This window comes from Lepidochelys olivacea (assembly GCF_965140295.1).
Source record: "Lepidochelys olivacea isolate rLepOli2 genome assembly, chromosome: 2".
NCBI classification, from domain to species: domain Eukaryota; kingdom Metazoa; phylum Chordata; order Testudines; family Cheloniidae; genus Lepidochelys; species Lepidochelys olivacea.
Window position 1 is genome coordinate 147,407,224 of NC_140412.1, and position 12,763 is coordinate 147,419,986.

At 39.7% G+C, this 12,763-nt stretch overlaps 1 protein-coding gene across 2 annotated transcripts in view; it reads left to right on the plus strand.

Annotated features, from left to right (window-relative positions):
• The window catches only part of NFX1 (nuclear transcription factor, X-box binding 1), a 229,281-nt gene that overhangs the window by 36,385 nt on the left and 180,133 nt on the right, over positions 1-12,763 (plus strand). For both annotated transcript variants that reach the window (XM_084619772.1, XM_084619773.1), the window contains exons 4-5: positions 1,460-1,537; positions 2,433-2,538. In XM_084619772.1, coding sequence (XP_084475898.1) covers positions 1,460-1,537; positions 2,433-2,538 — 184 coding nt within the window. The remainder of the gene's footprint in view (positions 1-1,459; positions 1,538-2,432; positions 2,539-12,763) is intronic.

The following is a 12,763-nucleotide window of genomic DNA, read 5'->3' on the forward strand; positions in this document are numbered from 1 at the left end:
TGATAAAAGATTCCCCTTCTGTGAGGTTTCACTAAGTCAAGCATTTGGCTAGTTGCTGGCTAGAACAGCGCACAGCTTAATACAAGGAATTTGCTGTGTGTCTTTCTGCCTTTCAGTGCTCATCTTTATCAAGCACTATAAAATGGATATAGTGTTTGTCCAATGTGGCATTTGGATGAAAGGTTTTGTAGTCTTTCATTCACACCCTTCATGCTATCATGGAAGCACTCAGTCTCATACAGGGACTGAATCCTTGGGATATTTTTTCTGCTCTGTGACCTACCTACAGTTGGGTCTTATGTTCTGTGATATTGCTTACCACTCAGGGTGTTGCCCATATCACAGTCACATGACACTCCAGTCATACACTAAGCTATTGGGGATAACTGAGTTCAGAAGACCATATTGCTGCTTGTTTACCCACAAAAGCATCATTGCCCATGTATCTTTCTCAGACCAACTGAATCTAGTTATGCTTTAGCTGCTTAAGAGCTCTTTACAGTTCAGTGGTTTGTCTCTGTTTAGGTGCTTATAAAATGTTTCCAAGTAATCTGCTAACCTTTACTTCAATAAAGTGATGTATTGAACTCCATTGCTAATTATAAAGTATTTTTTCACACCACATATCCATACTTGTGGCTCTTCTCTGAACCCTCTCCTGTTTTTCAGCATCTTTTTTTTTTTTTTTTTTGAGGTTTGGACACCAGAACTGGATGCAGTTTTTCCCATAATGGTCTCACCAATACCACGTACTGGGATTATTACCTTCCTTATATACTATCCTGTTTATACATCCAGTGATCATGTTAGCTCATTTTGACACATTGCTATGTCAGGAATTCGTGTTCAATTGATTATTTACTCTGACCTCAAGTCCTCCTCAATGCTGCTTTCCAGAATAAAGGCTGTCATCCTGCAAGCATGGCCTGTAATTTGTGTTCCTAAATGTGTGACTTTGTGTTTGATTGTATTTAAAATGTATTTTGATTGGCATCCATCATAATGGTGATCCAAATCACTTGGTAATATGCAGTCCCCATTGGTATTTACCAGTCCATCAATCTTTGTTTTATCTGCAAGCTTTACTGGCAATGAGTTTATATTTTCTTCCAAGTAATTGTTAAAAATAGAGTAACATTGGGCTGAGAACTAATCCCTGCGGGACCCCGATAAGAACACTACCACTCATTGATGATCTTGAAGTAGCAATTCTGTTTTGAGATCTATCCATTCATTTTTATTTTATTTATAATGAGTGACTAATTTTTGTATAGCACTAACTTATTAAACAGAATGTGACACATTACAAAATCAGATTTCGATAATGTGGTATAGTATTACTTGAAATGGTGAAACTAGTAAAGTCTAAAAAAAGTTTTCTGTCCTGTGCCACTATTCTAAATTATTTATCATCTGTCTTAAACGTATTTTAAGTTCTTGTATATTAATTTCTTTACAGATGGCAATAGTGGCTGGAGATGTCCTGCTTGTCAAAATGCTTCAACACAAGTTCCTACTACTTACACCTGTTTTTGTGGTGAGTGTATTTCATATTTACAGTTGGTATTCTTTAATTGATAAGTTCTAATACTGTTGAAGAATCTATCCTTACATCCCCAAAAGCTCTCTTTCATGGCTACTTTGTTAATGATATTGGAAGATAACTGCCTGATTTGTGTGATGTTTCATTACTATATAAAAATTACATATAACAAATATTTAGATAAATGTTAAAATAAAACCTTTATTAGGAATGTTGTGGAATCAGTATTGATATGAAGACATTTAGTAGGAAAAAATCTAGAAAACTGCTAGCATACATCGTTTCTAAGGTACAGGTAATTACATCAATTATTTAAACCAATATAGTTAAACCAATTCAGACTCCTGTTTGGACACTCTTATTTTGGCATAAGAGTGGCTTTATTGGTTTAATTTAAATTGATTAGAAACGGGATTAAATTAAACTGAAATAAGTGTTCACACAGGAGCTTGCACTAGTTCTAATTATATCAGTTGAAGAAAAGATTTACGTTAAACAGGAGCAACTTTCCTGTGTAGATCCAGAGCCTAGATCTCTACTTTACCATATGTAGGCTGATGCACAAAACATTGCAGAATCATGAGATAAATGAATTATGAGATATCTAAAGGTATGAAGTTATGTTTGAGACTTACACTCAATTTCCAAACTTCCGAGCAGCTTCAATCAGCTTCCACTTCTTAAAATCAGCCTGTCTTGGAACAGTTGCCTCCTATATTCTAAAAAACGTGGAATATCAACTCACTAAAAGTGACACCTCAAAGTCCAAGATGGTCGCTCCCTCATCATTCTCAGCATGTTTACCTTATCTTGCCTTTAAGTTCATTTTTATATTGAAGTATACAATGCTGTTCTGCATCAGATTTTTTGTTTTTGTTTTGCTTTTTAGGTAAGGTAAACAACCCTGAATGGAATAGAAATGAAATTCCACACAGCTGTGGAGAGCTTTGTAGAAAAAGAAGACCAGGTCAGGACTGTCCACATTCTTGTAATATGTAAGTAAGAGTGTTTCAGAATGTTTTGTAGTGATCTACAAGCATTTGTGAAATCTGTGGAAACAGATATTTGGATATTTGTATTTTTCTTTCAATTTGTCGGTCACTTAATTCTTAAAACCCCTGTTTTGATGGCTGTTTAGTGAATGAACAAAAGATTTGTATGAAATTGATTACTATGGAATGTGGTTTTCTTTACCAGTATGAAAAAGTTTCAGGCTTTCCGTGACTAATACCAGCTACTATTTGTTAAACATTTTTCAGGTTCCTTTAGGAAAGTGTAAAAATTTAAACTTTTTCAATGTCTTTAATTCTGAGCATAAAATTTATTTACATTTTATACATCACCGGATTGAGTATATTTTTCAGTAGAAGCGTGGAAGTTAGTATAGTGGTGCTTGTTGTTCCTCTTCACTCTGTTTTATAGAGAGGGGAAATAATAAGTGAATTTTCAGTTCTGATCTCGTTGTAAAAGAAATAAAATTACAGTGTAACCAGATATAACAAATGATAGAAATTTTTAGAAATATTAATCTTTGTTTAAAGGCTTGTGCTTATGGCTGAAAATTTTGGATTTTAAGTGTAACAGCCCATCTTTCATAGAACTGATATGTTTTTTGTATTGGGAATGAAAAATAAAATCAAATTTTTTAGGATTGGTTAGTTTTTGGTTCAGTCTGCTGAAATAGTATCTTTAGCATTTAAGTATTGCCACCAAGATCAAAGATTGTGCACCCTGTTTTATTAAAGAAAAACAACTTAAAAATGTTGACCACTGTGTGCCCCTTTACTGTTGTAAAGATAAACTTAGTAGGTAAATCTATAATTTCCCCACTTTCTAAAACTGCTTTGAAAAAGGCATTTCTAGCTTCCTAATACAATGATCATTAGTAGCTGCAGGTTTGTTTCCCCTTAAAAAATGAGGAAAGATGGTCAGTGGGTCAGGTGCTGGACTGGACATCAAGAGACCTAGGTTCTAGTCTCACCTTGGCCACTGACTTGCTGTGTGGCTTCTCGAACAGAAGTTACGGGCTTCATGCAGAATTTACTGGGTGGCGTTCTATGGCCTATGTTGTTCAGAGGTCAAAAAACGAGATCATAATGCTTCGTTCTTGCTTTAAAATGTATGAAACTATCTATGCAAGTTAGTGTGCTATAGAGATATTGTCAAGTTGAATCTTTTTTTATATTGACTGACTTTAAAATGTTCTCCCAGAAAAACCTTTAAACAGTATTTCCTGAAACTTCTTTTTTTAAAAGGTAGGGATATTTAAAAGGGTCATTTGGGCAGGCCCAGAATGCCTGTTGCTTTTTTAGTTTTAGCTTTGCTGCTGCTGTTACTAGTAGATCTGCTCTGACTGAGCCCAAGGAAAGGCATGCACCATCATCAAAACAGTCATGTTGACTCTACATTTAGCAGCACCTTATGAATAAATAAATACACTGATTAAATAAATTTTTCTTTAGTCTGTCTTAGTTGTGGTAATCTTCAGGGTTACTTATAACAATAGTGAGTGCAAAACATCAGATGGAAATGTGATTTTCCAAAAGCATGATATCCCTTTAAGTGACCTTGGAAGTAAAACTAAAATAAAGCTCCAATAATATCAAGAACTAAAAATATATTAAATATTTCTGTTCTATATAACATTATGGTATTCATATTTTGCTTGTATTTATTTGAGAACACAATGGCTAAAACTCCTCCCCACACGCTAATATTCTTATATGTCAATACAGATGTAATATGAGATCTTCTCAGAAGGTGGAAAGGAAACCAGTTAAAAGCGTTGTGGTATTTCTGTATAATGGGAACTGATCCAGCTTGAACACATTAGTTTCAAGAACTTTCAGAGGAACACATAATGGGGAAGAAGAGAATAAAAGCAAATGTGTACCCAGTGTTGCCTCAAATATTTAAAACGTGTTAGTGATCTAATATTGTTTGTAAATTTCTGGGGCAAAGATTTTTCTTTCTACGTGTTTGTGTGGTATCTGGCACGGTGGATCCCTAATCTTATATGGGCATTTGAAGAAGTAGTAATACATAATAATGAAAACAAGGAAAATTAATATACGATTATATAGAAATACAAACTAAGTAGCTTTGTTTAGGTTTTCATTATTAAATCAAATATCTTCATTACCTTTTTAACAGTGTATACCTAGTCTTGTACAAATTCCTACCTTTGTAAGACCAGAAGGGGACCATTATGATCACCTAGCCTGACTTCCTGCATAGTACAGGTCATATGAATTCTGGGTGGAATTCTGCATCAAGCTCATATCTTGTGGAGCATGTTTTTTTGGAAAGCTGGTCTTAATTCAAAGATTTCAAGTGATGGAGAATCCACCAAATCGCTGGGTAAATTGTTCCAATAGGAAATTATCCTCATTGTTAAAATGTTGTATGTTGTTCCTAACCTCAAATTAGATTAATTTTGCTTCCACACATCAGCACTTATTATGTCTTTGTCTGCTGTATTAAAGAGCCCTGTATATCCTTATGGAGGTACTTATGACACATGATCAAGTAATGTTTTAACCTTGTATCTGGTAAACTAAATAGATAGAGCTTTTTAAGTCTTTCACTGTAAGGCAGGATTTGCAGACCTCAGATCATTCTTGTAGTTCTCTTCAGAACCCTTTCCAAACTTTCAACGTTTATGTAGTGTGGACACCAGGACTGGACATACCATTCCAGTAACGGTCTCACCACAGTTGTGTGTACAGAGGTAGTATGATAGAATCATAGAATCTCAGGGTTGGAAGGGACCTCAGGAGGTCATCTAGTCCAACCCCCGGCTCAAAGCAGGACCAATCCACAACTAAATCATCCTAGCCAGGGCTTTGTCAAGCCTGACCATAAAAATATCTAAGAAAGAGATTCCACCACCTCCCTAGGTAACGCATTCCAGTGTTCCACCACCCTCCTAGTGAAACAGTTTTTCCTAATATCCAACCTAAACCTCCCCCACTGCAACTTGAGACCATTACTCCTTGTTCTGTCATCAGCTACCACTGAGAACAGTCTAGTTCCACCCTCTTTGGAACCCCCTTTCAGGTAGTTGAAAGCAGCTATCAAATCCCCCCTCATTCTTCTTTTTCGCAGACTAAACAATCCGAGTTCCCTCAGCCTCTCCTCATAAGTTATGTGTTCCAGTCCCCTAATCATTTTTGTTTCTCTCCGCTGGACGTTTTCCAATTTTTCCACATCCTTCTTGTAGTGTGGGGCCCAAAACTGGACACAGTACTCCAGATGAGGCCTCACCAATGTCAAATAGAGGGGAATGATCACGTCCCTCTATCTGCTGGCAATGCTCCTACATATACATCCCAAAATGCCATTGGCCTTCTTGGCAACAAGGGCACACTGTTGTCTCATAGCCAGCTTCTCGTCCACTGTAACCCCTATGTCCTTTTTTGCAGAACTGGTGCCGAGCCATTCGGTCTCTAGTCTGTAGTGGTGCATGGGATTCTTCCGTCCTAAGTGCAGGACTCTGCGCTTGTCCTTGTTGAACCTCATCAGATTTCTTTTCGCCCAATCCTCAAATTTGTCTAGGTCCCTCTGTATCCTATCCCTACCCTCCAGGGTATCTATCTCTCCTCCCAGTTTAGTGTCATCTGCAAACTTGCTGAGGGTGCAATCCACACCATCCTCCAGATCATTTATGAAGATATTGAACAAAACTGGCCCGAGGACCGACCCTTGGGGTACTCCACTTGATACTGGCTGCCAACTAGACATGGAGCCATTGATCACTACCCGTTGAGACCAACAATCTAGCCAACTTTCCATCCACCTTATAGTCCATTCATCCAGCCCATACTTCTTTAACTTGCTGGCAAGAATACTGTGGAAGACCGTGTCAAAAGCTTTGCTAAAGTCAAGGAACAATATGTCCACTGCTTTCCCCTCATCCACAGAGCCAGTTATCTCGTCATAGAAGGCAATTAGATTAATCAGGCATGACTTTCCCTTGGTGAATCCATGCTGACTGTTCCTGATCACTTTCCTCTCCTCTAAGTGCTTCAGAATTGATTCCTTGAGGACCTGCTCCATGGTTTTCCAGGGCCTGAGGTGAGGCTGACTGGCCTGTAGTTCCCAGGCTCCTCCTTCTTCCCTTTTTTAAAGATGGGCCCTACATCCAGGACTTCCCCCGATTGCCATGAGTTTTCAAAGATAATGGCCAATGGCTCTTCCATCACATCCGCCAACTCCTTTAGCACTCTCGGATGCAGCGCATCCGGCCCCATCGACTTGCGCTCGTCCAGCTTTTCTAAATAGTCCCAAACCACTTCTTTCTCCACAGAGAGTTGGTCACCTCCTCCCCATGCTGTGCTGCCCAGTGCAGTAATCTGGGAGCTGACCTTGTTCATGAAGACAGAAGCAAAAAAAGCATTGAGTACATTAGCTTTTTCCACATCCTCTGTCACTAGGTTGCCTCCCTCATTCAGTAAGGGGCCCACACTTTCCTTGACTTTCTTCTTGTTGCTAACATACCTGAAGAAACCCTTCTTGTTACCCTTAACATCTCTTGCTAGCTGCAACTCCAGGTGTGATTTGGCCTTCCTGTTTTCATTCCTGCATCCCCGAGCAATATCTTTATACTCCCCCCTGGTCATTTGTCCAATCTTCCACTTCTTGTAAGCTTCTTTTTTGTGTTTAAGATCAGCAAGGATTTCACGGTTAAGCCAAGCTGGTCTCGTGCCATAATTACTATTCTTTCTACACATCGGGATGGTTTGTCCCTGTAACCTCAGTAAGGATTCTTTAAAATACAGCCAGCTCTCCTGGACTCCTTTCCCCCTCATGTTATTGTCCCAGGGGATCCTGCCCATCAGTTCCTGGAGGGAGTCAAAGTCTGCTTTTCTGAAGTCCAGGGTCCGTATTCTGCTGCTCTCCTTTCTTCCCTGTGTCAGAATCCTGAACTCGACTATCTCATGGTCACTGCCTCCCAGGTTCCCATCCACTTTAGCTTCCCCTACTTATTCTTCCCGGTTTGTGAGCAGCAGGTTGGTTCCTTCTGCCCCTAGTTGGTTCCTCCAGCACTTGCACCAGGAAATTGTCCCCTACACTTTCCAAAAACTTCCTGGATTGTCTGTGCACCGCTGTATTGCTCTCCCAGCAGATATCAGGGTGATTGAAGTCTCCCATGAGAACCAGGGCCTGCGATCTAGTAACTTCTGCGAGTTGCCAGAAGAAAGCCTCGTCCACCTCATCCCCCTGGTCCGGTGGTCTATAGCAGACTCCCACCACGACATCACCCTTGTTGCTCACACTTCTAAACTTAATCGAGAGACACTCAGGTTTTTCTGCAGTTTCATACTTGAGCTCTGAGCAGTCATACTGCCCCCTTTCATACAGTGCAACTCCCTCACCTTTTCTACCCTTCCTGTCCTTCCTGAACAGTTTATATCCATCCATGACAGTATTCTAGTCATGTGAGTTATCCCACCAAGTCTCTGTTATTCCAATCACATCATAATTCCTTGACTGTACCAGGACTTCCAGTTCTCCCTACTTGTTTCCCAGGCTTCTTGCATTTGTGTATAGGCACTTGAGATAAGTCGCTGATCGTCCCTCTTTCTCAGTATGAGGCAGGAGCCCTGCCCTCTCGTGCGCTCCTGCTCGTGCTTCCTCCCGGTATCCCACTTCCCCACTTACCTCAGGGCTTTGGTCTCCTTCCCCCACTGAACCTCGTTTAAAGCCCTCCTCACTCGGTTAGCCAGCCTGCTTGCGAAGATGCTCCTCCCTCTCTTCGTTAGGTGGAGCCCATCTCTGCCTAGCACTCCTCCTTCTTGGAACACCATCTCATGGTCAAAGAATCCAAAGCCTTCTCTCCAACACCACCTGCGTAGCCATTCATTGACTTCTATGATTCGACAGTCTCTACCCAGGCCTTTTCCTTCCATGGGGAGGATGGTTGAGAAGACCACTTGCGCCTCAAACTCCTTTATCCTTCTTCCCAGAGCCACATAGTCCGCAGTGATCCGCTCAAGGTCATTCTTGGCAGTATCATTGGTGCTCACGTGGAGAAGCAGGAAGGGGTAGCGATCCGAGGGCTTGATGAGTCTTGGCGGTCTCTCCGTCACATCGTGAATCCTAGCTCCTGGCAAGCAGCAGACTTGTGACCTCTGTGTGTGTGCGTGTGTGTGTGTGTGTGTGGGCACACACACACCACCCCTCCCAGCACTTTGGAAAGTGGAAGGAGTGGTGCGCTCCAGTGGGATAGCATGGGTTCATCATCACATTCAGTTTCCGCAGGGAATGTTTGCAGCCGCTGCCATACATCTATTGTGTCTCCTCCCTCCATTCATGCTTCCTTATCGAGTGTTAGGCTACATTAACAACATGTTAACCCTTGAGGGCTCAGCAGAGTGCTAGTTCATCATTTAGGAGCAAGACATTCCCTGGGAAGTATGCCACCCTCTTTCACAATGTCTTTTGTCTGGTAAAAAAAATGTCCCTGGAACCTAAACCCTTGCCGCGCCCCCCCCATTAATTCCTATGGGGAAATTGGATTCACTTAACATCATTTCACTTAAAGTAGCATTTTTCAGGGACATAACTACAACGTTAAGCAAGGAGTTACTGTATAATTATCCTTATCTCTATTGACAGTAGATGTTTCTTATCAGTTGCTTAGATTTCTTAACTTCTGATTTATATCCATTGTCATCCACATCCAATCTTTTCCCATTTGTTTCATAATTTAAGTTGTGAATGTTTAAATGTTTAAAGCTGTCGTTTACATGCACAACATTAGAATGAAAATTTTTTTTTTACTCTGAGGAAGCGAAGGCTTTTCTTATGTCGTTTTTGAATACTGTGAATGAAATACAGTGAGGGTTTGGATGGTTTACAGAACAGTATTCCCACAGATTTTATCTTAGATTTTTAGTAAAATGTTCTATGTTATGGTAACATTTCGCTGTATATTAACATGACTTCATCTTATAGCCTCCATTTGCTATCATGTATTTCTTGTAGGTTTTTACTGTTTTTAGAAATGCTTGATAGCTCTTTTTTTTTTTTTTTTAACATAAACTTCCAGGTGATTTGAGAGATTTTACTTATCTCTGATGAAGGACCTTGTTAAAGCTTTCTGTAATTTTTAATAAATGGTGTCAACCAGTTCTTTTTTTATCCATTATTTTACTGACATGTTTGAATAATTAGAGATTAGAGAAACACTAGTTCCTTTTGCAAAAGCTGGTTAGACCATATTATAATGTGATTTTTCCAGATGTTTTGTTCTATTTTTAATGATCATTTCAACCATTCTGCGGGGTATTAAATGTAAGGCTTACCAGTGTCCAGTTCCCCAGATCACCTCTAGAATTTTTTAAAATACAGATACATTTGCTACACTCCAGTCCTCTGAAACTGTTTTCAGAGACTATCTAGTTTTGTTAGAAGCTAAGCCACTTCACATTGAGGCATCTTCAGAACTCTTGGGTGTACACCAGCTGGCCTGGTGACTTACTGCTTTTTAAATTATCAGCTTGTTCCAGCACCTTTTCTTCTAACGTAGTCTCTGATAACACCTCTTCTTTATTACCAGAAAAGAGCGGGTCTGAGGTAGGTATCTGCCCAACCTCCTCTCCAGAGAAGAATGGTGCAAAAAAATCATTTAGCTTCTCAGCAATAACCTTCTCTTTACCTGAGAATCTCAGCTTTCATTTTAAAAGTAAATTTCTAACCTTCATGGTTGTAGAGAGGAGCATGAGAATAACTAGAATGATTCGGGACATGGAAAAACTCTCATACGAAGAGAGTGAAAAGGTTTGGGATTGTTTACCTTAGAAAGGAGACTAATAAGAGAGGACAAATGATAATATGTATAAAATAAATGATACAGAGAAGGTAGATCAGGATCTTCTGTTCTGTCCCTTTAAGAATAAGGGGACCTTCAATTAAATTAAAACGTGGCAACTTCAAAACTGATTGAAGAAATACTTTTTTACGGAGTACATAATTAGACTGGAACTTATTGCCATATGAAATTGTGGAGGCCAAGAAATTAACCATATAGATGTCCAATCTCATTTTGAATCTTGATAATTTCTTGGACTCCATCTCTAATATCCCTTTCTCTAATAGCCCTTCAACAATGTCACCTTTCATTGCAAACTAGATACCATTAGCTTGAATTTGAACATGGTTTTACAAAAGGTAGATCATGTCAAACCAACCTCATCTCCTTCTTTGAGACGGTAACAGATTTTTTTTTAGACAAAGGAAATGCAATGGGTCTAATTTACCTTGATTTCAGTAAGGCATTTGATATGGTTCCACATGGGGAATTATTAGCTAAATTGGAAAAAATGGGGATCAATATGAAAATTGAAAGGTGGATAAGGAACTGGTTAAAGGGGAGACTACAATGGGTCACACTGAAAGGTGAACTGTCAGGATAGAAGGGGGTTACTAGTGGAGTTCCTCAGGGATCGGTTTTGGGACCAATCTTATTTAATCTTTTTATTACTGACCTTGGCACAAAAAGTGGGAATGTGCTAATAAAGTTTGCGGATGATACAAAGCTGGGAGGTATTGCCAATACACAGAAGGACCGGGATAGCATACAGGAAGATCTGGATGACCTTGTAAACTAGAGTAATAGTAATAGGATGGGTTTCAGAGTAGCAGCCGTGTTAGTCTGTATCTGCAAAAAGAACAGGAGTACTTGTGGAATCTTAGAGACTAACAAATTTGAGCATAAGCTTTCATGGGCTACAGCCCACTTCATCAGATGAATAGAATGGAACATATAGTAAGAAGACAGACAGACACACACACACCATGAAAAGGTGGAAGTTGCCATACCAACTGTAAGAGGCTAATTAATTAAGATGAGCTATTATCAGCAGGAGAAAAAACAAAAACACTTTTGTAGTGATAATCAAGATGGCCCATTTCAGACAGTTGACTGAAGGTGTGAGGATACTTAACATGGGGAAATAGATTCAATTTGTGTAATGACCCAGCCACTCCCAGTCTCTATTCAAGCTAATGGTATCTAGTTTGCAAATTTAATTCCAGTTCAGCAGTTTCTTGCTGGAGTCTTTGAAGCTTTTCTGTTGCAAAATTGTCACCTTTAAGTCTGTTACTGAGTGACCAGAGAGGTTGAAGTGTTCTCCTACTGGTTTTTGAATGTTATGATTCCTGATGTCAGATTTTTGTCCATTTAGTCTTTTGCGTAAAGACTGTCCGGTTTGACCAATGTACATGGCAGACGGGCATTGCTGGCACATGATGGCATATATCACATTGGTAGATGTGCAGGTGAACGAGACCCTGATTGCATGGCTGATGTGATTAGGTCCTATGATGGTGTCACTTGAATAGATATGTGGACAGAGTTGGCATTGGGCTTTATTGCAAGGATAGGTCTCCTGGTTAGTGTTTTTGTTGTGTGGTGTGTGGTTGCTGGTGAGTATTTGCTTCAGGTTGGGGGCTTATTCCTTCACCCGCTTACTTCCATGGTCCTTCTCACATGAACAGAGAGCAACAATACCCGAAGTCCAAAGATGCAAAGAATTCGATGTTTTTTGGAGTGAACTTCGAGCAAGCATGATTCCAGTTTCCTTCCTTAGTGTCCCCCTTCCCAGCTCTGACACCACAGAGCCTTACCTGTGTCCCTGTTCCCATTCCCCCCCTTAGTAAAACATGATTCCAATTCCCCACCCCCATTCCGTTCCCCGCCCCCCACTTCCTGATTGACTGCAGACTATATAGTAAAACTTGAGTTCTGCTTAGCTATACCTTAACCAATCATTTTACTGAATTTTAACTCGCCAATCCTAACATATTGTAACATGATCATTTAACCAATTATATCCCACCACCTTAATTAGTTTACACCCAGCAAAATTAATTATATAGCAGACAGAAACAATCACAGAACCGGACAGAGACCATGCAAATAAACAATATCAAAGTGGGAACTATAATGACAAAACAATACAGAAGTGAGGATTTCACAACTACATCTATAAAGACATAAGGGTTTCCCAGCTGTGTCTATTGATAAGTGAGTTCTTACTGAACAGAAAACTATCAAACTAAACTTCCTTTTACATCCTCTAGGCTCTTCCCTTTCTCTGGAGGTGATAGATCAGATCACCTTTCTAACAGCCCCAGATTGCCTTATTTCAGTGTGACTAGTTTGGAATGTGAGGATGTGACCATATGCTTCCCAGGTTATGGCTGCCTCTGCTG